The sequence below is a fragment of the Lithobates pipiens genome, unplaced genomic scaffold (genome assembly GCF_037356315.1).
Source record: "Lithobates pipiens isolate NorthernLeopardFrog02 unplaced genomic scaffold, aLitPip1_a1.2 Scaffold_18, whole genome shotgun sequence".
Lineage (NCBI taxonomy): Eukaryota > Metazoa > Chordata > Amphibia > Anura > Ranidae > Lithobates > Lithobates pipiens.
In genome coordinates, this window is record NW_027507758.1 from 379,259,337 (window position 1) to 379,286,858 (window position 27,522).

General features: G+C 43.1%; 1 protein-coding gene across 5 annotated transcripts in view; it reads left to right on the forward strand.

The window, feature by feature from the left end:
* DLGAP2 (DLG associated protein 2) overlaps positions 1-27,522 on the forward strand; it is a 1,292,461-nt gene that overhangs the window by 1,011,769 nt on the left and 253,170 nt on the right. For all 5 annotated transcript variants that reach the window (XM_077487763.1, XM_077487764.1, XM_077487766.1 and 2 more), the window contains one exon: positions 7,597-8,672. In XM_077487763.1, coding sequence (XP_077343889.1) covers positions 7,597-8,672 — 1,076 coding nt within the window. The remainder of the gene's footprint in view (positions 1-7,596; positions 8,673-27,522) is intronic.

Genomic DNA, 27,522 nt, shown 5'->3' on the forward strand with positions numbered 1-27,522 from the left:
ATGCAGCGCAGAACACTGTGACGGAAATGCAGCGCAGAATGCTGTGACGGAAAAGCTGCACAGAACGCTGTGACAGAAAAGCCGCACGGAGCGCTGTGACGGAAATGCCGCACAGAACGCTGTGACGGAAATGCCGTACAGAACGCTGTGACGGAAATGCCGCACAGAACGCTGTGACGGAAAATGCTGCACAGAACGCTGAGACAGAACGCTGAAACAAAAACGCTGAAACAGAAACGCTGCGACAGAAACGCTGCAACAGAACGCTGCAACAGAAATGCTGGACAGAACACCATTACAGAAATGCTAGACTGAGCGCTGTGACAGAAATGTCACGTGGAGCTAAGGTGGGGGGGAGACCCACCACGTGGAGCTCAGGCGGGTGGGGAGACCCGCCACGTGGAGCTCAGGCGGGTGGGGGGAGGAAACCCACCACGTGGAGCACAGGCGGGGGAGGCCCACCACGTGGATCTCAGGAGGGGGGGGATGACGACCAACCACATGGAGCTCAGGAGGGGGGAGAGACCCACCATGTGGAGCTCAAGAGGGGGGGCCCACCACGTGGATCTCAGGAGGGGCGGTGGGGAGACCCACCACGTGGAGCTCAGGAGGGGGGTGGGGAGACCCACCAAGTGGAGCTCAGGAGGGGGGGTGGGGAGACCCACCATGTGGAGCTCAGGGGGGCCACCACGTGGAGCTCAGGAGGGGGGGGCCCACTACGTGGAGCTCAGGAGGCGGGGGGACCCACCACGTGGAGGTCAGGAGGGGGGGGACCCACCACGCCACAGATGCCCAGTCCCACCCTCACCAATCCCCTTGAGGAACACCAGGTAGTGCATTGAGCCCAGCAAATATGGTGGGTGGACAGACAACACCCCCACCCCCACGTGAACACCTGGGAAGCGGGTGGCACCCATGGCCAGACGGTGCGAGGGGGTGGATGAAAGCCCCCCCACATGAACGTCGGGTGGCTGCACACTGGCCACCCGCAGCTGAGAGGAGATGACTGATCACCCCCCTCCCCGTGGGAAAACCAGGAGAAGTGGGTGGGCTGCCAGCAGGGGAGCTGAGGGGAGAGTGTGAGTGATGGACGGCCGATCACCCCCCTCCCCCCGGCGAGAATACCAGGTGGGCTGCCCGCAGGAGAGCCGAGGGCAGAGTGTGGGTGAAGGACGGCCGATCACCCCCCTCCCCCCAGCGGGAATACCAGGCGGGCTGCCCACAGGAGAGCTGAAAGGAGACTGTGGGCGGCAGGCACTGCCAGGCTGGAACACATGTGAGGGGAGAAGGGGAGCCGGCAGCGGCCGATCACCCCCTCCCCCCGCCAGGAGAACCGGCGGGCGCTCTGCATGTGTGAGGGGAGAGGGGGAGCCGGCAGCGGCCGATCACCTCCCCCTCCCCCTCCCCCGCCAGGAGAATCGGCGGGCGCCCGAACCTGCGAGGAAAGAAGAGGAGCCGGCTGCGGCCGACTACCTCCCCCTCCCCTCACCAGGGAAATCGGTGGTGGAGGATAAATAGACCGCCCTCCCCCCATGAGCCCCAGCTGCCTCCACCCAAAAAACCTAACGACACTGGCCCTGACAGAGGAGGAGGTTTAAATAGCCCTCTCAGGCTCCTCCTACAAATACAGGCTGGCCTGCGGCCAGCCTTACAACCTACAGGCACTCGTGTTCCTCCTCTCCTTTGGCACCCTCTGTTTCACTTCCAGTAGATACAAGAGAGGCAGACTTTGTAATTTTAGTCTCCACTCAGGTGCGTGATACCCCCATGATGACATCACAGAGCTGGTGGATGTTAGAGACCTTGCGCTCCTCCACCTTCTGTTTGAAGATGTTCCACAGATGCTCAATAGGGTTTAGGACTGGAGACATGCTTGGCCAGTCCATCTCCTTTACCCTCTGCTTCTTTAGCAAGGAAGTGGTCATCTTGGAGGTGTGTTTGGGGTCGTTATGTTGGAATACTGCCCTGCGGTCCAGTCTCCGAAGGGAGGGTATCATCCTCTGCTTCAGTATGTCACAGTACGTTATGGCATTCATGGTTCCCTCAATAAAGTTCCCCAGTGCTGGCAGCACTCAGGCAGCCCCAGACCATGACACTTCAACCACCATGCTTGACTGTGGGCAAGACACACTTGCTCACCTGGTTTCTGCCATACACGCTTGGCACCATCTGAACCAAATAAGTTTATCTTGGTCTCATCAGACCTCAGGACATGGTTCCAGTAATCCATGTCCTTAGTCTGTTTGTCTTCAGCAAACTGTTTGCAGGTTTTCTTGTGCATCATCTTTAGAAGAGGATTCCTTCTGGGAGGACAGCCATGCAGACCAATTTGATGCAGTGTGCAGCGTATGGTCTGAGCAATGACAGGCTGACCCCCCCCCCCCCACCCCTTAAACCTCTGCAGCAATGCTGGCAGCATTTGCAAAAATGAGAGTGGTGTACTCACTTATGTGAGATACTGTAGTTGATTGCTTTAAAAGTGCTCATTCTGTAGTTTATAGGTCTGCCTAGGGCCAGGATAATATTTCAGAATCCAGCATCTTAAGGACTTTGTGCAATGAGAAGGTTTGATTTAACCCAGCACCCATGCAATTGTGAAAATAATGGGTGGGATCAGCGTGTCACATCACTTCCGCTATTTTGGAGAGCAGGTGGAGCACAAACCGGTGTCCCCAGTTTGTCTTGAATGCTGTGAATGGGCTTACTAATTGTAAGTGTGTTTTTAACTTTTTTAATAAAAATATTTAGATTTACTGCACTATGAGAGGCTTCTCTTTTACCTTCTGAGAAGGTCTGGTCTGGTATGAGAATTTATTAGCGCAGGAGCACCGCCATTGATGGCCTGCCCCGAGATGCTCCTCTGAATACAGCAAGCAAAATCAACGGCTACCCTATGCTGTTTTTGATTATACATGTTTTTAAATTATACATATTTATAGTATATATTTAATAGAGTACTGTCCTTTACTCTCTGGTGGTTTCCCTTTGTTCTAGTTGCCCTCTTACCTTTAGACCCGTTACTTTTGTATTTTAGTGTGTAGAACTTCCTAGAACTTCTTCTGTGGTATCTGACATTTGGTAAAACAAAGGTCTTGCAATTACAACAAACAGCTGGTTCTTACTCTTTTTGTATATAGACTGAGTTTGTAAATCCTACAGGAACCTCAGCAAGCTATTCTGGCCATGCTGCATAAAAGGCAAGTAACTATGAAATTACATATTATTTGTACCCTACAAATCGTACAGGTGATTCACTACTCAACAATGAGGCTTGGGAGGCAGTAGACACCAAGACCACATTTCACATTTTAAAAAATGTAAATTTTTGCATACATTCAACTGGCTAAATCTCTGGATATACTGATCTTTTTGACATGCAGTTTTTACTTCCAGTTCCACAATTAACTATGACTGCGACTTATGAAGTTAATTGTGGGACCATGGCTTGGACGTTACTCTTTTTAATGCTTCATGCAAATGTAATTTTTGTTCAAAAGCAAGGCCATGTAATGATCTGCTAAAATTGAAACCATTTATAGGACTGGCTTCATCACAATAACAGCATAGCAGGGCCAAAGTAAATATGGCATGAATGCAGATTTTGTACTCTTTCCATGAGTGTACAGTGTATTTTCTCTGGGTTCTGTAAAAATTATAAGGTGTTTGAAAGCCTATGATTTTCTTGTCAGATTTTTTTCTCTTTGCTTTAAAAATTATTTTAAAAATAACAGATCGTTTACTGGTTTTATAGCAATCTAACATATTGGAAAGGTTAAAATATACAACTTCCAAGCTATAATTCCTTGATGATACAGTTATAAATGTTGACATTTATTTTGAAGGTTATACAACACTAGTTGCAGGAGGAATGTTAAATTGCTGTGACAGCCAATCTTCTGGTACATTTAGCTGTTACGGAGGTGTGTTGGCTTACTTTTTATCATCAATCAAGTGGTTAGTAGGTGTTGTGTTAGCTGGACTTACTACTGTTTTAAAGGAAACCTAAGATGAGATAAATATGGAGGTTGCTATTGCTGACCATTTTCCGAAAGTAAGAATATCCATGTTATCAATTTGATCCTCTGGTCTAAAAATCAACTTAGTCACTGACTCAGAAAAAAGTTTGCTTTAGCATACTATTTCCAGGACAGTGATTGAGAGGTTATTAAAGCCAGAGCATCAATATGACAGTATGCAGTTTTAAAAGGACACAGTTTTCTCTCATGATTGGCTTTCTTTAACGTGGTTATGAAGGCACAAGGTTTTTTTTTTATCTTCGTGCATAGAATAAAACCTTCTGTGTTCAGAAGCTCCACCCCCCCAATACTTACCTGAGCTCCCTCTCGATCCAGCGATGTCCACAAGAGCCTTGTCTCTCTGGAGACTCATGCTCCTGATTGGCAGTAGTGGGAGCCAATGGCTCCCGCTACTGGCAATCACAGCCGATGAGCTAATCAAGAGACTGAGGGGACTGGGCTGAGCTGCAGCTCTGCGTGTGAATGAACACACAGAGCCATGGGACAGGAGAGTGCCTGCTTGTGGGCAGGTGCCAAGTCCTGCTGAAAAAAGAAATCAGCATTTCCATAAAGCTGGTCAGCAGAAGGAAGCATGAAGAGCTCTAGAATTTCCTGGTAAAGGGCTGTGCTGACTTTGGATAGTGGACCAACACTAGCAGATGACATGGTTCCCCAAATCATCACTGACTGAGGAAACTTCACACTGGACCTCATGTAGTTTGGATTCTGTGCCTCTCCACTCTTCTTTAAGACTCTGGGACCTTGATTTCCAAATGAAATGCAAAATTTTACACAGTCCGTGATGATCATCATGTCATCTACTGGTGTTGGTCCACAGTGTTTTATCAAAGTCAGCACAGCCCTCGCAGAAAACATAGCATTCCTGCTCAGTTCCCCCTTGTTCAATTTTTCCTCCAGGTATTTATGTACTGTACCACTTCATCATACTACTTCTATTTATGTGGATCTGGTGAACATGGAACACCCCTACTAATGACACTGATGCATCTTTATTCCTTTGACACAAAAAAAATAAAAAAAATGATAGCACACAGCTACCCAACTCATTCGAACAGAAACAGTGGGAGAGGAAGTTACAGAGTATAGTATTTAGCCCCTGTTCACACCAGTGCGACTTGTTGTGCATTTTGAAAGGTTCAAATTGCATGATAAGTCGCACCCTATTGTCAGCAATAGAACTGTTCAAATCAGTATGATTCAGACTTCGTTGTACAGCACCAATTTAAAAAAAGGTTCTTGCACTATTTTTTACAATTTCAGGTGCGACTTGCATCCTATGCATGAAGTTGCACAGATTTCAACCAAGTCACACCTAAAGTTGCACTGATCTACAGCTTTGAAATCATGCAAATTCAAATGAAATTGCTCAATTTCAAAGTTGGATTCAATGTGAACGGGGATTTTAGAAGTACACTTCTACTGATCTACAAGAGCTGTGTGTACCTACTCTGCAGGCAATATTAAAGAACCTAAGGTAAATTAAGTGACCTTCTGTCTTTATCACAGTTACTATGTATAGTGGATAGCATTGTACTCTTACTAAATGCTGTGCAGGTGTTTTTATCTCTGTGGCTCTGTTCAGCTCTCACTGACTACTCCTGCTGACCTCCATGTTACTACTGTCATCTGTTGGAGTCAGAGTGAGGAACCACTGAGAGCTGTGGGGCACAGACGAGATCAGCATGTCCATAATGGTCTGTTTCAGTGCAGTCTTTAGCAGATTTCTCAGCAACGGATATTGGTGTCACGAGCAGCAGGGAAGGTGAAATGTCCTATCTGCCTATACAAGTATAGCTTAGTAGAAAATGATATGTATAGTGACAAACTAGGTAAAAATATTTAACTGTGAGTATTGCGACCTTTTTCATCAAACGTTTATTTAAAAAGAACAACGGAATTCAGATTTTCCATAGTTTGTTTTTAAGAGAAAATAAAGAACAAGTACAGAACAAAACAGTGCAGGCATGTCATGTAAAAACATAGCCTTGAAGTACAGCATTATAATACACAATATAAATACTTAAGATGAGTGTTTTATATTTCAGTTAGAGATACATGAAATAAAAGATTGTAATTATATCAGTAAAATATCTGTGGTCTGAGTTTTCATAGTATTACCAAGCATGCATGACCGTAGTAACAATTAGTGGAAATTAGGAATTGCAGTTCATCTATCTACCCTGAGGGCTATAATCTCCAAAGATTCTGTGCATGACTAAAGCAGAAGGTGCAAAAGTACAGTCATTAAGTCATCCATGCCATCTCAAATTGTTTAGCGGTAGTTTTGAGGGTGTAGGTTCTACTTTCTGTGTAGGAGGGAGTTCACTTTGTCTATCCAGAATTGTGTAGTAGGGGGTTCATAGCCAATTTTGGGCTATTGATGTTTTCCTGGCCAAACCCAGTTTTCTAAATACTGCTAGTTCCAGGTGAGGGCCATCAAAAGGAAGCTCCAAAATTCCCAAGAAAACCATCTGTAACGATATCAGACATTTCCTGCCAGTAGCTAACCATATTCAGGCACCTCCATAACCTGTGAATAAGATCACCCTCTTCTGAGATACACCTATAGCGCAATAAAAAGTCTCTGTGGGAAATGCAATACAATGTTAAGGAGTCTAATATACCCTATGTAATAGGAACAACTGCGTGAGTTGGAAGGGCGATATCAACATCTAAGGTATTATTTGCATTGCTTCAAGACATTCTTCATGCGTATCCAGGCTATATCCTGTACCCACTTAGATCAACTTTCCTTCCCCCTGCCTATTTTTACACCCTTTACCTCTCATGCAGTGTTGTCCTTGAATCCCATACTCAACTGCCCAGTGCAGTCAACTTTGTTTTACTGTGGTCTGCTGCACAGATGTGACAGCCCCGATCCACCATCTTGGTTGAACTATATCATTGTGAGCCGGCTTCCTCTTCCAGATTCAGGCAGGCAGCGCAGGTCATGTGTTGTACTCATTAACACTAGCTTAATTTGCCGTTCTGAATTTGTTCAAAGTAGTAGATCACCAGAAAAGCAAAAATATTAAAGCCCTGATAAAGATTGAGCCTGTTTGGCCACCAAAATGCGTTGGATGTTTTTCCAATATGAAACAATTTTATCAGTGAAGACATTGGAATTTTGGATGATTGTTTGGTGCATTGGACTGTATGTATTTGGATCTTCCAATATTCAGACAGTGGGCCTAGGGTCATGTGTGCTTGCTCTGCCCACCAGCCGCTATTTATCTTGGATTGGAGGAGCAGGGCATGTCATTGTTGCTCAGGCAAAAATGGCAGCAGAGGGCAGGGTCAGGAGGAAAAAATAATGAAAGATCAACAAAATAAATGGGTGGTTTTTGGATTGTAGGTAGGAGGGTGGATGGAACCAGCGAGGAAGACTCACCAGAGTAAATGAAGGGCTGCTTTAAGTCTCACAACCTTTTTTTCAAGATCCATGGGTGGTTATTAGTGTATAATAATTGTATAAATCCTATCATAGACTCAGATATCCTCAAATATTAAGATGTTATTCAGGTTAAATCTATCAAACTTACAATGTTTTTCTTTCCAGATCAACAGCAATACTCATGGTCACCCACCCAACACTTCAATGAAGAAAAATTCTCTCCTACCCTTAGGAATATGAAAGGATTATCTGGTAGTCGGAATCAGTCACAGCTATGCGCTGGCCATACTTGTGGTCTAGTGTCCCCTGAGGATTGTGAACATGTACATGACCATGGGCACCATGGACAAGAACCTAGGCAATCATATTTACTTAGCCCAACGGAGAGCTGTCAGATGGATCACCACCGGTGTTCTCCGCGGAGTTCAATCCACTCAGAATGCATGATGATGCCTGTAATGATGAGTGATCATATGTCAAGTAGCACTTTTCCAAGAATGCACTATAGTTCCCATTTGGAAACCCGAGACGACTGTGCTGTCTCACATACTAGTAGTAGTAAAATAAACCGAATCCCAGCAAACTTACTGGATCAATTTGAAAAACAGCTTCCTTTACACAGAGATGGATTTCATACTTTACAGTACCAGAAGACATCCACCGCTACAGAACAGCGAACAGAAAGTCCAGGGAGAATACGTCATCTTGTTCATTCTGTGCAAAAACTTTTTACTAAGTCTCACTCTTTAGAAGGGTCGTCAAAAGGTAATGTTAATGGGACAAAAGGAGAGAGTCGAAGTGATGATCACCATCATGGCCATTACTCAAAACATAGTAAAAGGAGTAAAAGTAAGGATCGGAAACCTGACAACAAGCATAAATCTGGCATGACAGGATGGTGGAGTTCAGATGATAATTTGGATAGTGATAGCACTTATAGAACACCTAGTGTAATGAATAGGCATCATGTAGATCACATATCTCATTGCTATCCTGAATCTCTGCAGGGACATTTTGGGGATCTTTCTCTTAAGACTTCTAAGAGTAACAATGACATGAAATGTTCAGCTTGTGAAGGACTTGCAATGACACCTGAAGGTAAATATATGAAGAGAAGTTCTTGGTCGACACTTACTGTTAGTCAAGCAAAAGAAGCCTATCGGAAATCATCACTTAATTTGGATAAACCTCTTGTCCATCAGGAAATCAAATCCTCCCTAAGACCATGCCATTACCTTCAGGTAAGACACGATATAATCAATCTCATCATTTTTATTTAACAATATGATGCAGAGATTAATTCTAGAAACCACTAATGAACTTTTATTAGGTCAATCATATACTAGAGAAAATACAACTATAGAGCAATTTTGCTTAGAAAAGTCCTTTATATCAAAATATTTTTGTTTGAAGATAAAGATACATGATACAAAGATACATGATTGTTTTAGCGAAGTGTGCATTGTTTATGTTCCAAGCAAACATCTTTAATTGTGGTATTTTTCTTGCTGTTGGTATCAAAGATACCTTTTTAGGTTTAAGCACCATTTATTTTGTTCCAGCTTTTAGCTTTGATCATATTTTCAGGATACAATAAGGATTATATCCCCAGTGATTAGATTTGCCCCCAATATCAAGGCAACCAGGAAGTGTGTATGGAATTCTCTAGGCTAATAAGACCCCTAGGCTGATATGGCATGAACTGTCTGTTTTTTGTTCTCTAGCATATTATGTGTGGCCATTTTTTAAACTTCTGAAATAGTACTAAACCTAAAGTAAAAGTAACTTCTATCATATTTAGTTTGCTACAGCACTGTGTGCCTTAAACAATTGGCATTTAATTTTTAAAAAATGCTTGTTTTCACCCTTTTTCCTCCTTTGCTGCATCTCAGTGCTCCCTACATCTTGTAGTCTCTTGCATCTACCTCGTGGCTAAATATATGCTCTGCAGGGATGGTTGCATGGTATTTTCTCATGGCGGGTTTTCTGATGGTGACAACAGTGGACTATATCTGTGTAATGTGTGTTTATTTGAACCAATTGCATTCTTAATTTTTTAATGGAAGCTTTAGATTTAAAAACATTGACAATGGCTTTTAAATACTGTATTTAACATATTAAAACTTATATGGGATTTTATTGATTGTATTTACAGATATGTAAACTTATGAACTGTATGTATTACTTGTTGTTTTTCTCTTAGAAATATCCTGTTTCTAGAATTATTTTGTTAGATTGCTTTTATACATTTGCAGATATCTTACAGTAAACTGTTAATGTTATTGTTGTAGTGGTAGATTTGGTAAGTTTTTTGCTGACTAACTTAACTAAGTTAAAGGGACACATGCTAGCTATATTTTTGTTCTGGCTGTTCAGCTTTATGTCATTCATTTTCTTCTTCTATGTATTTATCGGTCAAGTGACCTAAACTATATTGAATATATAGAACATATTTAAATATAGCCTTTTTTATTTGGGGAGTTGCACCAGTAATATACAACTTGTACTTTGTGGATATATATGGAGAGTCACCATGTCCTTCCTGCAAAATATGGCCAATAGTACCTAAGCTAAGCCTCCACAACTATGATGGTCTGCTGCAAGTAAACTTATACCCAAGAAACCAGTGCAGAACTGGCATGGTAGACTTATTATAGTAAGGCAAGCCATATATTTTGTGATTTTCTTTTTAGCAACCACAGGATTCCCAGAGGAGCTATTGTGTTCTCCCAAAGGGGGGGGGGGGGGGGTTTAGGGAGCCGTCACTGCTGAGAGAACATAGTGATTATTGCAAATGGCTATAGCCAATAATCACATGTAAAAATTTGACATGCTAGTTGTACCCAAGTTGATCGATGGATAAAGAGAGTGACTGGAGTAGTTGTGTGGGAATAGGCTCCAGGGAGCAGGTGGTGTGGTAGGAGTCAGAAAAAAGTTTAGTAACTTCCTCTGTATTGATAGGTCAAAAGAGGAAAGTGTTGAATGTGGTGCTAGAGATAGTATGTTAATTGGTAGAGATAATTAGCCAGTGGTGATCGTGTCACAAATTGCATCTACTTTTGATGTCCTGGGCATTAAATTAAATAGTTGGTGGGGGAAGTAGAGAAAAAGAGTTAAAATGGAACTGCAGCTTAAAATGGTAATGTATTAGTGCAAACTGCTAATATTGAAACTGTGCAGGTAAATAGTGGGTTAATACATCCTGTGGAAAATGCAAAGGGGTGTGAGGTTTATAAAGCGCCATCTGAGCAAGGTGGTGGTTGTGGTGTATTGCAACCTATTGTGTTAAAACAGGTATTACCAAAATCTGGCATGATTCACAATGATTTGCGTAATGAGTCTGCAACTAAGTCCATCTGTTATGTGTCCCCTTGGGCGGATGGATCGGTGCTGAGGCGTACAGGTGAACAGAGCGCACAAACAATGGATTGGGATATTTGGGGTAAAAGTCTAATCTTCATGATAGATAAGGCTATTATGCACAAAAATAAGGTGGACATGGTTTCTGCTGTGCCAGCAGGAGGAACTGCAGAACAGCTTGTACCTGAGGGCGTGATGGCTGCTGCATGGATTAACCCTTGTGAGCAAGATGGACCAAATGAGGGTGAGCACACAGCAGAAACTTTGTCTGTGATCCACAAAAGTGATGTTGGCATGGAGTATCCACGTGACATTGTCGCTGGTAATTATCTGGAGAAGTTCATTGATGCCGAGCCTGAGAATTTGCATATGAGTCCAGCACCTGTCAGTGCTCTGGGTGAGCACCCGGTTGTGGTTACCTCCAGCTGGGAGGATGTTTGTTTGAAAGTTGCAACTTCGCAAGTCTCAGCAAATGAGTCTGTCTGCATTCCCAGTGTATTAACAGTCCCCAGGAAGGACTTGGGTCTGGGATCCAGGGTCTGGTTTGTAACCAAAGCATTAAAAGAGATGCTTGAACTTTGGGATGTACATCCAATCGATACTAGTGTGTCTCCTCCACAGTCTGAATGTCCGGTACTTCACTAGGTGGAGCACTGAATGTCAGGCTGTACAGAACAAAGGAGACAAGACAGGAATGGTTTATTCCTGAATGTATTACTTTTGTTAAAAGTTTCCACTGTGTATGCTGCTGGATTATGTCCAGTGGACAAACCACATGAGATGGTAGGGCCAAGTATGGACCAAGAAACAGCATAAATCCTGACCGAGACTCAGACAGAGGAGGTTAATGAGACTGGGGTCAGCAGTCCAATAATAGGTTTACAGTGCCTTGCGAAAGTATTCGGCCCCCTTGAACTTTTCAACCTTTTGCCACATTTCAGGCTTCAAACATAAAGATATAACATTTTAATTTTTTGTGAAGAATCACCAACAAGTGGGACACAATTGTGAAGTGGAACGAAATCTATTGGATAATTTTAACTTTTTTAGCAAATAAAAAACTGAAAAGTGGTGCATGCAAAATTATTCAGCCCCTTTACTTTCAGTGCAGCAAACTCACTCCATAAGTTCAGCGAGGATCTCTGAATGATCCAATGTTGTCCTAAATGACTGATGGTGATAAATAGAATCCACCTGTGTGTAATCAAGTCTCTGTATAAATGCACCTGCTCTGTGATAGTCTCAGGGTTCTGTTGAAAGCACAGAGAACATCATGAAGACCAAGAACACACCAGGCAGGTCCGTAATACTGTTGTGGAGAAGTTTAAAGTCGGATTTGGATACAAAAAGACTTCCCAAGCTTTAAACATCCCAAGGAGCACTGTGCAAGCGATCATTTTGAAATGGAAGGAGTATCAGACCACTGCAAATCTACCAAGACCTGGCCATCCCTCTAAACTTTCAGCTCAGACAAGGAGAAGACTGATCAGAGATGCAGCCAAGAGGCCCATGATCACTCTGGATGAACTGCAGAGAACTACAGCTGAGGTGGGAGAGTCTGTCCATAGGACAACAATCAGCCGTACACTGCACAAATCTGGCCTTTATGGAAGAGTGGCAAGAAGAAAGCCATTTCTCAAAGATATCCATAAAATGTCTCGTCTAAAGTTTGCCACAAGCCACCTGGGAGACACATCAAACATGTGGAAGAAGGTGCTCTGGTCAGATGAAACCAAAATGGAACTTTTTGCCCACAATGCAAAACGATATGTTTGGCGTAAAAGCAACACAACTCATCACCCTCAACACACCATCCAAACTGTCAAACATGGTGGTGGCAGGATCATGGTTTGGGCCTGCTTTTCTTCAGCAGGGACAGGGAAGATGGTTACAATTGAGGGGAAGATGGATGCAGCCAAATACAGGACCATTCTGGATGAAAACCTGTTGGAGTCTGCAAAAGACCTGAAACTAGGACGGAGATTTATCTTCCAACAAGACAATGATCCCAAACATACAGCAAAATCTACAAAGGAATGGTTCACAAATAAACGTATCCAGGTATTAGAATGGCCAAGTCAAAGTCCAGACCTGAATCCAATTGAGAATCTGTGGAAAGAGCTGAAAACTGCTGTTCACAAACGCTCTCCATCCAACCTCACTGAGCTCGAGCTGTTTTGCAAGGAAGAATGGGCAACAATTTCAGTCTCTCGATGTGCAAAACTGATAGAGACATACCCCAAGCGACTTGCAGCTGTAATCGCAGCAAAAGGTGGCTCTACAAAGTATTAACGCAAGGGGGCGGAATAATTTTGCACGCCCCACTTTTCATTTTTTTTATTAGTTAAAAAAGTTTCAAAAATCCAATAGATTTCGTTCCACTTCACAATTGTGTCCCACTTGTAGGTGATTCTTCACAAAAAATAAAATTTTTATATCTTTATGTTTGAAGCCTGAAATGTGGCAAAAGGTTGAAAAGTTCAAGGGGGCCGAATACTTTCGCAAGGCACTGTATGTGCCAAACCTGATAAGGTCCATGAGACATGGAAATGGGTAAGAAGAAGTGCAGTACATTTTGTGTGTGGATCAGACGAGAGCCTGCCTGTTCCAATTTTGGATAGAAATCCAGGTAGTATTATAAAGGTTGGGTGGTAGGACATCTGCCTGCTGAGTGGGTGACACCAGGGAAGGTGGCATCTTGTGAGGTTCCCATGGGTGAAGGCTGCCCTCCGGTGTGTGCTTTCTGCAGACTTTGCCCTAACAAACCCTGGGACTGTTGAGTCAGGTACCAGAAATAATAGGAGTGGTCCCATTACAGACACCATAGAAATAGGCCCCCTGCAGCCTCAGGACAGTAATGCTGAGAGAGGTATTGAGAAACCTGGGAACCTGAAGAGTTGGTAGAAAGACCATTAAAATTTCAGGAGAGGAAGTGCTTATGGAAATTAACTCAGAAGAAGAGTTGGGAAGGTTGCATCAAAGCTCATAGCAGAGTGACAGGGGGGCAAAGAGAGAGACATTAATGGAAGTGGTGGGTAGAGTTCCCCTTTAGGAGAAATGAGGTTGGACAGGATTGGACTTCTGTAAATCGTAGTTGGCACATAGGTGCCAAAAAGATCATGTGACAGTGCAGTTAACGGTAAACTGATATGTCGCCCAGGATTGTGAACCAGGCAGGTTGAGGGGCTCCAGGACAATTATATAGTTTTGGAGGAAACTGTGTGTCAGTTTTCTCTGAGGTTTACAAAGTCCAGTTGAGGACCTGGAACCTGGAGATTTTGCAGTGATCTGAGTGGGAGGAAATCTCCATACCTGGGACCAGGATTTCGGGCAAGACGGCACACTGATTGTTCAGTTGTGTGTGGGCCTGATAATAGAGTCAGGACCAGGGTTCCTGTGGAGTCCAGGCGTGCAAGCGAGAAGCGTGCATGCCTGCACAGTTCTGTCTGTCTGTCTGTCTGTCTGTCTGTCTGTCAGAGCAGACAGATGGTCCAGGCCTGTGGGCTGGAACAGCAAGGAAGGTGGAAAGGAGTGCTGAGGTACAGGGTTTGTACAGGAACTCTATTATAGAGTCAAGAGTGTTGAAGCATAAGCCTGAGCAGCGGTGCTCAGGAGCCAGGTGGTTTGGCATTTTTCATTTATATTGGTGCTGTGGAAAGCTGAAACCGCTTTGTGGGCAACTGTTCTGCTATTGGACTTATTTTTTCAATTTTTTCCTTTAATAAAAGTGGGCCAACAAGCCCTTAAAAGGCACAACTGCCATGGACTTAGCTCACTGGTGGGCTCTACATTCAGCTAAAAGAACCCCCAATATACTGTATATATATATATATATATATATATATAGGAGTTGAATGAGGAGAATAAAAGTTTACCTGCTGTCTGTCAGCAACTGTCAGTCTGTCTGTTTGTAGACTCCATTCAGAAAGCGGTATGGAGCACCTCAAAAAATGGCATATAAATACTGCTCAGCGTTTTTCAAAATGTTTTTTGGCATTCACAAAAAAAATTACTAAAGTACTGCATAAGTTATTTTATAAAGTCATGTGGTATTTTAGTAGTGAAAATATGCAGTAAATTAATTTACAGTAGTAAATATTGCATGCCCCCAGTCTGTGACATCACAGGGGGGCAGGGCTGCCTGGTGACATCACTGAGTGGCACTGCCCCTAAATTTTTTAAGAACTGTCAGATGGCGGGCCTTCGTGGGGAGTGCAGCTTTTTTTTGTTCAGATCAGCGGTGGTGGGGGCTTCATGATTGATGGTAGATCTATACTGGGAAATGTATTTTTTTTTTTCTATGAAGGACTTGTCAAAAACTGTCTACTGCACTTTTTCTTGGTGAATGAGTAAGGGTACTATGTTCACATGGGGGAGGGGGGCTGGGATCTGGGGGCCCCCTTGTTAAAGGGAGATTGCAGATTCTGATAAGCCCCCCACCTCCAGACCCCCACAACCAGTGGCCAGGGTTGTGGGGAAGAGGCCATTGGCCCCATCAACAAGGTGCTTTGGGGGGCAGAGCCCCCCGGCCCAAAGCACTATGCCATGTTGAGGGCATGTGGCCTGGTATGGTTCAGGAGGGGGGTGCTCTCTTCCCTTCCCTTTCCTGACCTGCCGGGCTCCATGCTTGAATAGGAGTCTGGAATGGATTTTGGGGAGGACCCCTACACCATTTTTAAAGTACACATTTCATCATTACCACATGCCTTGATTACTGAATGCGTTTAATTTATTTCCTTCTGTAAATGGAGTTTGACACCTTTTCATGCAGTATTTACCAAGTGTTTTCAGCATTTTGCCGTAAATGACGCAAAATGGTTTAGTGAATTTACATTTACAGGCTCACATGCGATATTTAGGCAAAATGTGTCCGGCCATCCTAAATATTGCTTGCGAGTTCCTTTTGTGAATGGAGTCCATTGTTCTTTAAGTGCTTTCATCAAAGTGCCTGGTCTAAGTGCAGGACACTTATTTTAAAATTGACACTTTGATAAAAAATGACATTGCAAGTGCCAAATCCCCCTGGCAAGGGCCAATTATGACAGATTTTCTTTAACTCTTAAAACGTATGCAGGAACAGTTCAGTAGTAGAAAGGGGAAATTAAAGTCAATCCTTACTTTCTAAAACAAAACATTCTGTTTAAAATAGAAATGAAAGGCAAAACATTTGTGTATATAAGAATATGAACAAAATGTAAATACCCTAATGTTTTATTTATTTGTGATCACATCTCTGTTCTTAGTTACATAAGGGGCTTAGAGACCTGGTGGTGCAGAAAAAGCAGTACACTGATCTTCCCAGTTAATGGCTGTGGGGGGCAGGGGTGTCAGCACAAGTCTTGGAGTCTTGGATCATTGGAGGACAGGCAGGCCATCCCAGCACATACAGAAAACTGATCACTCTGGTATGGAAGTGCTCTCATGCCTAGCATAGTCAGTTTGAAAAAGGAAAGCATTTGACTTAAAGGAAGGAAAGAGAACAGGATACTTTTTTTAACACAAGTACATGGTACAGCACCAGTGACGGCCCGTGCACTGTGGTCAGTGCCCGTGCCCTTTCAGGATGCCAAAAGCATGGATTCCTATGGTTGGGAGGGGGTAGTACTTTTTGATGCACCTGATTAGAGCCAGAAGCTCTAATAGGCTTTCTAAAGAGGATGGGCTCGGTGCGCAGAGAGTGCGCCCTGATCCCATCCAATTGTGTGACGATAGTAAATACATTTTCGCTATTTTCACATTAACCTTCCTCTCCGCCAATCAGGAGGCAGGGCGTCAGATCTGTTTCCTGATTGGCTAAAGTGGCAGGCCACCCTATTGGATGCCTGGCACTTAGGAAGAGTAGCGTAGGAGACACGTTGGAGCGGAGGTCGCCACCGCTCTGGTGCGTTGGAGAGGAGCTGCTGCGGTACGTCCCCTCTGTCAGAGCCACAGGCGGGATAGGGTGGGTGCTGCCAGAGCCAGGAGCCCTGCGAGTGGGGGGGGGGGGGGGTCGGTGGTCATAGTGGCTGCATCTGACAGGCACAAGTGGCTGCATATGATGGGCACAGTGGCTGCATTTGATGGGCACAGTGAGGCTGCAATTGATGGCCAGTTTCAGTATATTTCAGTTTGTTTTGAGCACCAGCCGTCACTGTACAGCAAACATCAGGAATATGAAATGTTGGGGTAACATACACTTTAACTGATTTCCGTAAAAAAAAAAAGAAAAAAACTGATTTGATCAGAGAAAACACAGAAGGAAATATAATTAAATTAACCACTCAAGCCCCGGACCAATTTGCAGCCAAAGGACAAAGCCCCTTTTTGCGATTCGGCACTGCGTCGCTTTAACTGACAATTGCGCAGTCGTGCGACGTGGCTCCCAAACAAAATTAGCGTCTTTTTTCCCACAAATAGAGCTTTCTTTTGGTGGTATTTGATCACTTCTGCGTTTTTTATATTTTGCACTATAAACAAAAATAGAGCAACAATTTTGAAAAAAATACAATATTTTTTACTTTTTGCTATAATAAATATCCCCCAAAAATATATAAAAAAACATTTTTTTTCCTCAGTTTAGGCCGATACGTATTCTTCTACATATTTTTGGTAAAAAAAATCGCAATTAGCGATTATTGATTGGTTTGCGCAAAAGTTATAGCGTTTACAAAATAGGGGATAGTTTTATAGCATTGTTATTAATATTTTTTTTCTACAGCGATTTTTATTGTGACTGCGACATTATGGCGGACACATCGGACACTTTTGACACATTTTTGGGACCATTGTCATTTATACAGCAATGACACTGGCAGTGAAGGAGTTAACCACTAGGGGGCAGTGTAGTGTTATGTATGACGTTATGTTTTTTTATTGTAGGGGTGTGGCCTAGCATGTGACGTCACTGATCGTCTTTCCCAAAAAAGGGAACAGACGATCGGTGACAGCCACACTAGGAAGCACGGGGAGAGGTTTGTATACACAGTCCTCTCCTCGTTCTTCAGCTCTGTGACCCGATCGCGGGACACCAGCAGCGATCGGGTCCGCTGGTCCCATGGCCACGGTCACGGAGCTCAGGACCGGGTCGGGCGTGCACCACCGACGGCGCGCACCTGACCCATGGCTGGGCACTTAAAAAGCAATGTACAGGTACGTGCTTGTGCCCAGCCGTGCCATTCTGCCGACGTATATGTGTAGGAGGCGGTCCTTAAGTGGTTAATGAAGTAAGTCTTGGGTATATAGGAATTTGTAAAGACTCTGAAAGAGCAGCGATTGTGGAATTTCTTTCTGAGAGTTTGCTCTTATTCTCCATTTTTGTAAGTAGCGCCATAGTGCGTGGTATTTATACAGTTTAATGGTGCTTCACCATATATCTTTTTATCTCTTTTTTACCGGTGGAGTGTGGCATTCCCATATCAAGTACCCACTGCACGTTTTATCCTTGGAATTTTTGCATCACCATGTGTGAGTAGGCAGGTACGTTTCCAAAATACAATGTCAAATTAACAAGGGACACCAACCAACCTCCTTGAGGTAAAAAAATACAAGATAATAATGGTGTTGTGGTAACTTGATAGGCAAAACGAGAAATAATATTATGGAGAGCACTAGAAAAAAAATGCAGATCTTGATAAAAAAAAAGAAAAAAAAATATTATGGAGATCTGACAGAAAAAAAATAATATTATTCATGAGATCACGAGAAATTATAAAGAAATGAGTTTGTGAGAACTCTGTGTGAATATGAGCAGCAAAACAACTTCATTCTTCTAGCATTATAAAGAAGAAGAGAATGCGCTGCATTAAAAAATGTCAAAATTTGTAGCATGACGAATGTGCTAGATCAACTTTAACTGATTTCTGTAAAAAAAACAAAAAAAAAACAGATTTGAGCAGAGGAAACACAGAAGGAAATATAATTAAATGAATGAAGTAAGTCTTGGGTGTATAGGAATTTGTAAAGACTCAATGGGGATGTCATTGATAACGCCCTGGAGTCGGGGCAAAACGTGTTAACGTAATTTCCGGCCAATGGCTTAACCAGTGACGTCATTTCCTGCCTCGATCTGAATGAGCAGTGATCGCTGAAGTTCTTTCTGAGAGTTTGCTCTTATTCTCATTTTTTTGTAAGTGGCATTTAGTGCGTGGTATTTATACAGTTTAATGGTGCTTCACTGTATACCTTTTTATCTCTTTTTTTACCGGTGGAGTGTGGCATTCCCATATCAAGTACCCACTGAACGTTTTATCCTTGGAATTTTTGCATCATCATTTGTGAGTAGCCAGGTAAAAAATTCAAAAATACAATGTCAAATTAACAAGGGGCACCAACCAACCTCCTTGAGGTAAAAACATATAAGATAAAAATGGTGTTGTGGTAACTTGACAAACAAAATGAGAAATAATATTATAGAAAAAATATATGCAGATCTTGATAAAAAAAGCAAAAAAAAGAAAAAAAAGTATTATGGAGATCTGACACAAATTTTTTTTATTATATTCATGAGATCGTGAGAAATTATAAAGAAATGAGTTTGTGAGAACTCTGTGTAAATATGAGCAGCAAAACAACTTCATTCTTCTAGCATTATGAAGAAGAAGAGAATGCACTGCATTAAAAGATTTCAAAATTTGTAGCACGACGAATGTGCTATATCCATTACGAATGCTAGTTTTACCAGATCGAGTGCTTCTGTCTCCTAATTGCATCGGAATTGTGTACACATGATCGGAATTTACGCGAACGGATTTTGGTGTCGGAAAATTTGAGAACCAGATCTCAAATTTTGTGCGACAGACATTCCGATGGAAACTGTCCGATGGAGCCTACACATGGTCGGAATTTCCAACAACAAGCTCCGATCGCACATTTGCCACGGGTAAGTCCAACTGTGTGTACACTGCATTACAGGAGTGAATTTCCCTTCCTTGGGGTAGATTCTTCTCACTTCTTGTTGTCTCCCTCCGTTTGTAAGTAGGAGTCATTTGTAAGTCGGATGTTTGTAACTAGGGGACCGTCTGTATATAGATTTAAAAGACTACATCCTGAGCTGAATGAGTGCTTACACATTACAATAACTATAGATGGAAAAGACCATATTCTGGACTAAGTGCTTCCACAATCTACTGAACATACATAAGACAGAAAATGCAGAGTGTTTACACAGTTCAGTGAATGTAGAGGGAAAAGATCATAACCTGCTTCCATGGTCCACTGAATTTGGATAGATAAGTGTTAGAAATTCTGTATATAGCTCTACAGAACAGTGCACAGTCCACATGTATTTACCTGCTGCTTGAATGCAAAGAAGAAACAGGAAATTTATTCAGGGAAGAGACACAGCACATACCATAGATGCAGCTACAGACTTATAAACACTGCCGTCTACTGGCTGATGTAGTTGTTGCATAAAATACATAAACAATGTATTCCAACACCCCCCACTACTCTTTATATTAGTCCCATTTCAAATCTCAGTTCTATCAATTTGTTTCTTGTAAGCTGTTAAGTCAAATGCTCTGATCCACTTTTGTTTCTCATGGGTTGGAAATCTTTGCATCTCATTCCAAGAATCTGGCTCTGGTTTTAATACTACACAAGCAATATAGGACAGATGTTTGGCTGGAATGCCTTTATTGCTTCTGGTGGATTTCCTGATTGAAGCCTCTTGTGGCCTGGTCCCTTCTTTTACACCATTTGGGTTGTCTATGTTAATTTCTATTTCTGTGTCACTTCATTGCTTATCTTCATGTGACACTGATGTGGAATTTCTTTCAGTGTGAAGTGTTTGTGTTAATTCATGAAATTTTGAACATGCTGAAATTACATCAACAGTTACACTTCTACTGATGGTTACCTTGTTTGTGTCTTGGTGTAGAATTCTGTATCCCTTTTAAGAAGATTCAATGTACCCCACTAGTACACCTTCCTTTGTGCAAGCATCCCATTTTGTAAGTTTTTCTTTTGGGATGTGCATATAGGCTTTGGTTCCAAAAATGTTTACATGGTTCAAATTCTGGGCCCTTCCATTCCACAGTTCATACAGAGTTTTCCTGGCAACTGATTTTGGAGATGGCATGCAGTCATAATTGTCTCCCCCAGTATGTGGTTGGCATATCTGCATCAAACAGCATGGTTCTTCCACTCTGACATAGAGTATGGTTTATTCTTTCTGCAACTCCGTTTTGTTCTGGGTTGTATGGTACAGTCGTTTTAAACATAATGCCATGCTTTCTGAGAATCACCTTTGTGTTATCATTTGTATTTTAAGCTTCATTGCCTGTGCACAATACACTTGGCATTTTGCCAAATTTGTTGCTTACTTGAGCCAAATACTGTTCAGGTGGTACTTCACTTTTGTTGTGTAACAGATATAGTTTGGTATACCTGGAGTAATCATCAGTAAAAGTGAGAAAATACCTCTTCTTTCCTGGTCAATTGATGCCGCAAATATCTGAATGAATTAAGTCCAGAGAATTCTTAGTTCTGCTGTTACTCTGCTTTGGAAAGTATTTTCTTATAATTTCTCCTTTTATACAGCTGGTGCATTTCAATGATTGATCACATGGACTGATTTCTATTCCACTTGCATAGGTATTCTCAGTTAATTTATTGTATCAGGACATCTGTGCCCAAGTCGTCTGTGCCATGTGTGAATGCAGTTTGAATGTTTTTTTCCTTTGCAGTATTAACCACCTCGTTGCATTTCAGCTGATAAAGTTAATTTGTAATTTTAACCTTTGCAAGTAAGATATCCCCTTTTGTGGTGGAACTGTCATCTTGGAAGGTCACCACATTGCCTTGTTTTGTTAGCTTCTTCACTGACAAAAGATTAATTTCAAGAGCAGGGACATAGTGGTAGGTTGACCAAAGCACATAAACCCAAGGTAAGTATAGTAGCAAGTTCTAGTTGCAATCTCAGAACACCCAATAAGTGGATAGTATGCAACCGGTCTAAACGACGTGGCATGTTCACCAATGTCAGGAGCCTGCTGGACAAGATGGGTGAACAAGAGATACTGTTGCACGAAGAGGATTTGGATTTTGTGGGAAACTCAGAGACCTGGTTCAACAGCCCTCATGATTGGCAGGCAAACATTCAAGGGTATACCCTTTATTGCAAGTCTAGAGAGGGTAAAAAAGGGGAGGGGTATGCCTATATATCAAGAATAATGTACAAGTGAATGTGAGAAATGACATCATTAAGGGAGCTAGGGAGGAGGTGGAATCTTTATGGGTAGAGCTCCAAAGCTATGATGCTAAGGGGAAAATAATACTGGGAGTAAAAAAACTTTGAACAATACTGGGAGTATGTTATAAGCCCCCTAACCTGAGGGAGGAAGGGGAGACAGATCTCCTATCAAAATTTGGATTAGCAGTAAGGATAAGAAGTGTTTTCATAATGGGTGATTTTAACTATCCAGACATAAACTGGGCGGAGGGAACCGTGCATTCATCTAAGGCTCGCCAGTTCCTAAATGTCTTGCAGGACAATTTTATGGATCAGATGGTAGACGCACCAAATAGAAATAAAGTGTTACTGGATCTACTGATTACCAACAATACAGAACTGATCACGGATGTGGAAATACGGGGAAATTTAGGTAACAGCGATCACAGGTCAATTAGCTTCAGTATAAATCACACAAATAGGAAACATAAGGGGAAAACAAAGACACTGAATTTCAAAAGAGCCAACTTCTCTAAACTATGAATCTTGCTAGAAGGCATAAGTTTGCATGAAATCTTAGGAACAAAGAACACGGAGGAGAGATGAGTTTGCTTTAAGAGCATATTAAATAAGGGCATTAGCCAATGCATCCCATTGGGTAATACATTTAAAAGAGCGAAAAGGTCTTGGCTTAAAGCAAAAGTCCTGGATGGCTTAACTCCAATGTAAAAATGCAGATAAAAGCAAAGGCCTTGAAAAAATACAAGGTTGAGGGATCATCACCAGCATTCAGACATTATAAAGCATGCAACAAGAAATGTAAGGGTGCAATAAGGATGGCTAAGATAGAACATGAAAGACGCATAGCGGAGGAGAGCAAAAAAAATCCCAAGAAATTCTTTAAGTATGTCAACATTAAAAAAGGGATGACAGACCATATTGGCCCCATAAAGAATGAGGAAAAACATCTGGTTACAAAGGATTGGGGAGATGGTGAAGGCATTGGATTTATTCTTCTGCTCAGTCTTCACGAGGGAATTGGGGGGCTTCAGTAACCAATACTGCAGTGTTTATCCTCATGACACATCACAGGAAGCACCTCCATGGTTAACAGAGGACAGAATTAAAATTAGACTCGGGAAACGTAACATTAATAAATCACAGGGACCAGATGGTTTACACCCAAGGGTACTTAGGGAACTCAGTCAAGTAATTGCCAGACCATTGTTCCTAATGTTTACCCACAGTCTACTGACTGGAATGGTACCAGCTGATTGGAGAAAAGCCAATGTAGCATCAATATTTAAAAAGGGCCCAAAATACATCCCTGGGAATTACAGACCAGTTAGCCTAACATCAATAGTATATAAATGCTTGGAGGAGATGATAAGGCACTATATACAAGATTTTAGTAATGAGAACGGCACCATTAGCAGTAATCAGCATGGATTCATGAAGAATTGTACTTGCCAAACCAATCTATTAACCTTCTATGAGGAGGTGAGTTGCCAGCTGGATAAAGGAAGGCCCATAGCGGTGTATCTGGATTTTGCAAAAGCATTTGACACAGTTCCCCATAAACGTTTACTGTACAAAATAAGGTCCATTGGCATGGACCATAGGGTGAGTACATGGATTGAAAACTGGCTACAAGGGAAAGTTCAGAGGGTGGTGATAAATGGGGATTACTCGGAATGGTCAGGAGTGGGTAGTGGGATCCCCCAGGGTTCTGTGCTGGGACCAATCCTGTTTAATTTGTTCATAAACACCCATGAGGATGGGGTAAACAGTTCAATCTCTGTATTTGCGGATGATACTAAGCTAAGCAGAGCAAAACTTCTCCTCAGGATGTGGAAACCTTGCAAAAAGATCTGAACAAATGAATGGAGTGGCCAACTACATGGCAAATGAGGTTCAATGTAGAAAAATGTAAAATAATGTATTTGGGTGGAAAAAATATGAATGCAATCTATACACTGGGTGTTGAACCTCTGGGTGAATATAGGATGGAAAAGGATCTGGGGTCCTAATGCTCCGCAAGTTGCTGCTAATAAAGCAAACAGAATATCGGCATGCATTAAAAAGGGGATTAATTCCAGAGATAAAACGATTTCCCGCTCTACGAGACTCTGGTCCAGCTGAACCTAGAGTATGCTGTTCAGTTCTGGGCACCAGTTCTCAGAAACGATGTACTGGAAATGGCGCGAGTATAAAGAAGTGCAACAAAGCAAATGGTCTGGAGGATATTAGTTATGAGTAGGGATGAGCTTCGTGTTCGAGTCGAACGCATGTTCGACTCGAACATCGGTCGTTCGTGCGTTCGCCGAATTCCGAACGTTTGGGCCGTTCACCGCAAAATTCGTGTGGCCCACAATGCACTGCGATGGCGCAATGCATTGCTGTCTCACGATTGGCCAAGCATGCACTGTGACCCCGCATGCTTGGCCAATCGCAGCGCCAGTAGCGAGGAGAGCAATGGTTGGCCACAGGCATCCTGCCTGTGGCCAATCATAGCTCAGACTGTGTAGTGCACGCCCCACACTATATAAAGCTGCCTTTCAGGCGGCCTCGTGTAGTGTTTGTTAGCATCTGAAGCAGTGGGTGTTCTGTGTACCTTCAACACAGTTACACACCAATCGTTTTTGGCTGATTTACTATTTTGCTCTTGTGTAGTGGTTACTGTCTGTGCCCTGACCGCAGTATACACCACTATATTCACCTCACCTATATAGCTAGTGATCTAGCTTTAATAATAGAGCTTGCAGTCAGTAGTGTTAGTGCGTGCTGTCTGCGTGCTCTGTACCCAGTACATACCACTATATACACCTACAAAGCTGTTCTCTATTTGAGCCCGATTGTCATTTGCTGGAGTTATTGGAAGTTGTGTGTGCCTCCAGCACAGCACAGTATACATCTGTATATACCCCTTTAACTCTGCTGTTTTCTTGTTATTGTCTGCGTGCCCTGACCGCAGTATACACCGTGATATTCACCTCACCTATATAGCTAGTGGTCCATCTTTAACAATAGAGCTTGCAGTCAGCAGTGTCACTCAGGAGATAGTGCGTGCTGTGTGCCTGCTCTGTACCCAGTACATACCGCTATTATCCACCTACATAGCTGTTCTCTATTTGGGCCCGATTGACATCTGCTGGAGTTATTGGAAGTTGTGTGTGCTTCCAGCACAGCACAGTATACATCTGTATATACCCCTTTAACTCTGCTGTTTTCTTGTTATTGTCTGCGTGCCCTGACCGCAGTATACACCGTGATATTCACCTCACCTATATAGCTAGTGGTCCATCTTTAACAATAGAGCTTGCAGTCAGCAGTGTCACTCAGGAGATAGTGCGTGCTGTGTGCCTGCTCTGTACCCAGTACATACCGCTATTATCCACCTACATAGCTGTTCTCTATTTGGGCCCGATTGACATCTGCTGGAGTTATTGGAAGTTGTGTGTGCTTCCAGCACAGCACAGTATACATCTGTATATACCCCTTTAACTCTGCTGTTTTCTTGTTATTGTCTGCGTGCCCTGACCGCAGTATACACCGTGATATTCACCTCACCTATATAGCTAGTGGTCCATCTTTAACAATAGAGCTTGCAGTCAGTAGTGTCACTCAGGAGATAGTGCGTGCTGTGTGCCCGCTCTGTACCCAGTACATACCGCTATTATCCACCTACATAGCTGTTCTCTATTTGGGCCCGATTGACATCTGCTGGAGTTATTGGAAGTTGTGTGTGCTTCCAGCACAGCACAGTATACATCTGTATATACCCCTTTAACTCTGCTGTTTTCTTGTTATTGTCTGCGTGCCCTGACCGCAGTATACACCGTGATATTCCCCTCTCCTATATAGCTAGTGGTCCATCTTTAACAATAGAGCTTGCAGTCAGCAGTGTCACTCAGGAGATAGTGCGTGCTGTGTGCCTACTCTGTACCCAGTACATACCGCTATTATCCACCTACATAGCTTTTCTCTATTTGGGCCCGATTGACATCTGCTGGAGTTATTGGAAGTTGTGTGTGCTTCCAGCACAGCACAGTATACATCTGTATATACCCCTTTAACTCTGCTGTTTTCTTGTTATTGTCTGCGTGCCCTGACCGCAGTATACACCGTGATATTCACCTCACCTATATAGCTAGTGGTCCATCTTTAACAATAGAGCTTGCAGTCAGTAGTGTCACTCAGGAGATAGTGCGTGCTGTGTGCCTGCTCTGTACCCAGTACATACCGCTATTATCCACCTACATAGCTGTTCTCTATTTGGGCCCGATTGACATCTGCTGGAGTTATTGGAAGTTGTGTGTGCTTCCAGCACAGCACAGTATACATCTGTATATACCCCTTTAACTCTGCTGTTTTCTTGTTATTGTCTGCGTGCCCTGACCGCAGTATACACCGTGATATTCACCTCACCTATATAGCTAGTGGTCCATCTTTAACAATAGAGCTTGCAGTCAGTAGTGTCACTCAGGAGATAGTGCGTGCTGTGTGCCCGCTCTGTACCCAGTACATACCGCTATTATCCACCTACATAGCTGTTCTCTATTTGGGCCCGATTGACATCTGCTGGAGTTATTGGAAGTTGTGTGTGCTTCCAGCACAGCACAGTATACATCTGTATATACCCCTTTAACTCTGCTGTTTTCTTGTTATTGTCTGCGTGCCCTGACCGCAGTATACACCGTGATATTCCCCTCTCCTATATAGCTAGTGGTCCATCTTTAACAATAGAGCTTGCAGTCAGCAGTGTCACTCAGGAGATAGTGCGTGCTGTGTGCCTGCTCTGTACCCAGTACATACCGCTATTATCCACCTACATAGCTGTTCTCTATTTGGGCCCGATTGGCATCTGCTGGAGTTATTGGAAGTTGTGTGTGCTTCCAGCACAGCACAGTATACATCTGTATATACCCCTTTAACTCTGCTGTTTTCTGGTTATTGTCTGCGTGCCCTGACCGCAGTATACACCGTGATATTCACCTCACCTATATAGCTAGTGGTCCATCTTTAACAATAGAGCTTGCAGTCAGTAGTGTCACTCAGGAGATAGTGCGTGCTGTGTGCCTGCTCTGTACCCAGTACATACCGCTATTATCCACCTACATAGCTGTTCTCTATTTGGGCCCGATTGGCATCTGCTGGAGTTATTGGAAGTTGTGTGTGCTTCCAGCACAGCACAGTATACATCTGTATATACCCCTTTAACTCTGCTGTTCTATAAAAAAGGCATCTGCAGGAGTTAGTGGGTGTTGTGTGCCTCCAGCACAATATAAACTACCCAACTACTGTTTTACCCAACTCCCTTCAGGCCATTACCATGTCTGGAAGGCCAGCAAGGAGAGGCAGACAGGCGCGAGCCGATAGAAGAGGGCAAGCAGGCTCTGTGTCTAGAGACAACAGTGCTGGTCGTGGACGCGGTGCATTGTCATCAGCACGTGGCCATGGGACATGCTTGTCCTTCTTTTCTGCAGCTGGACATGTTGAACCGCAACATGCCAATGACTTGGTAGAGTGGATGACCAAGCCCTCTTCATCCTCCTCATCCTCTCTCACCCAGTCTCAGGGTA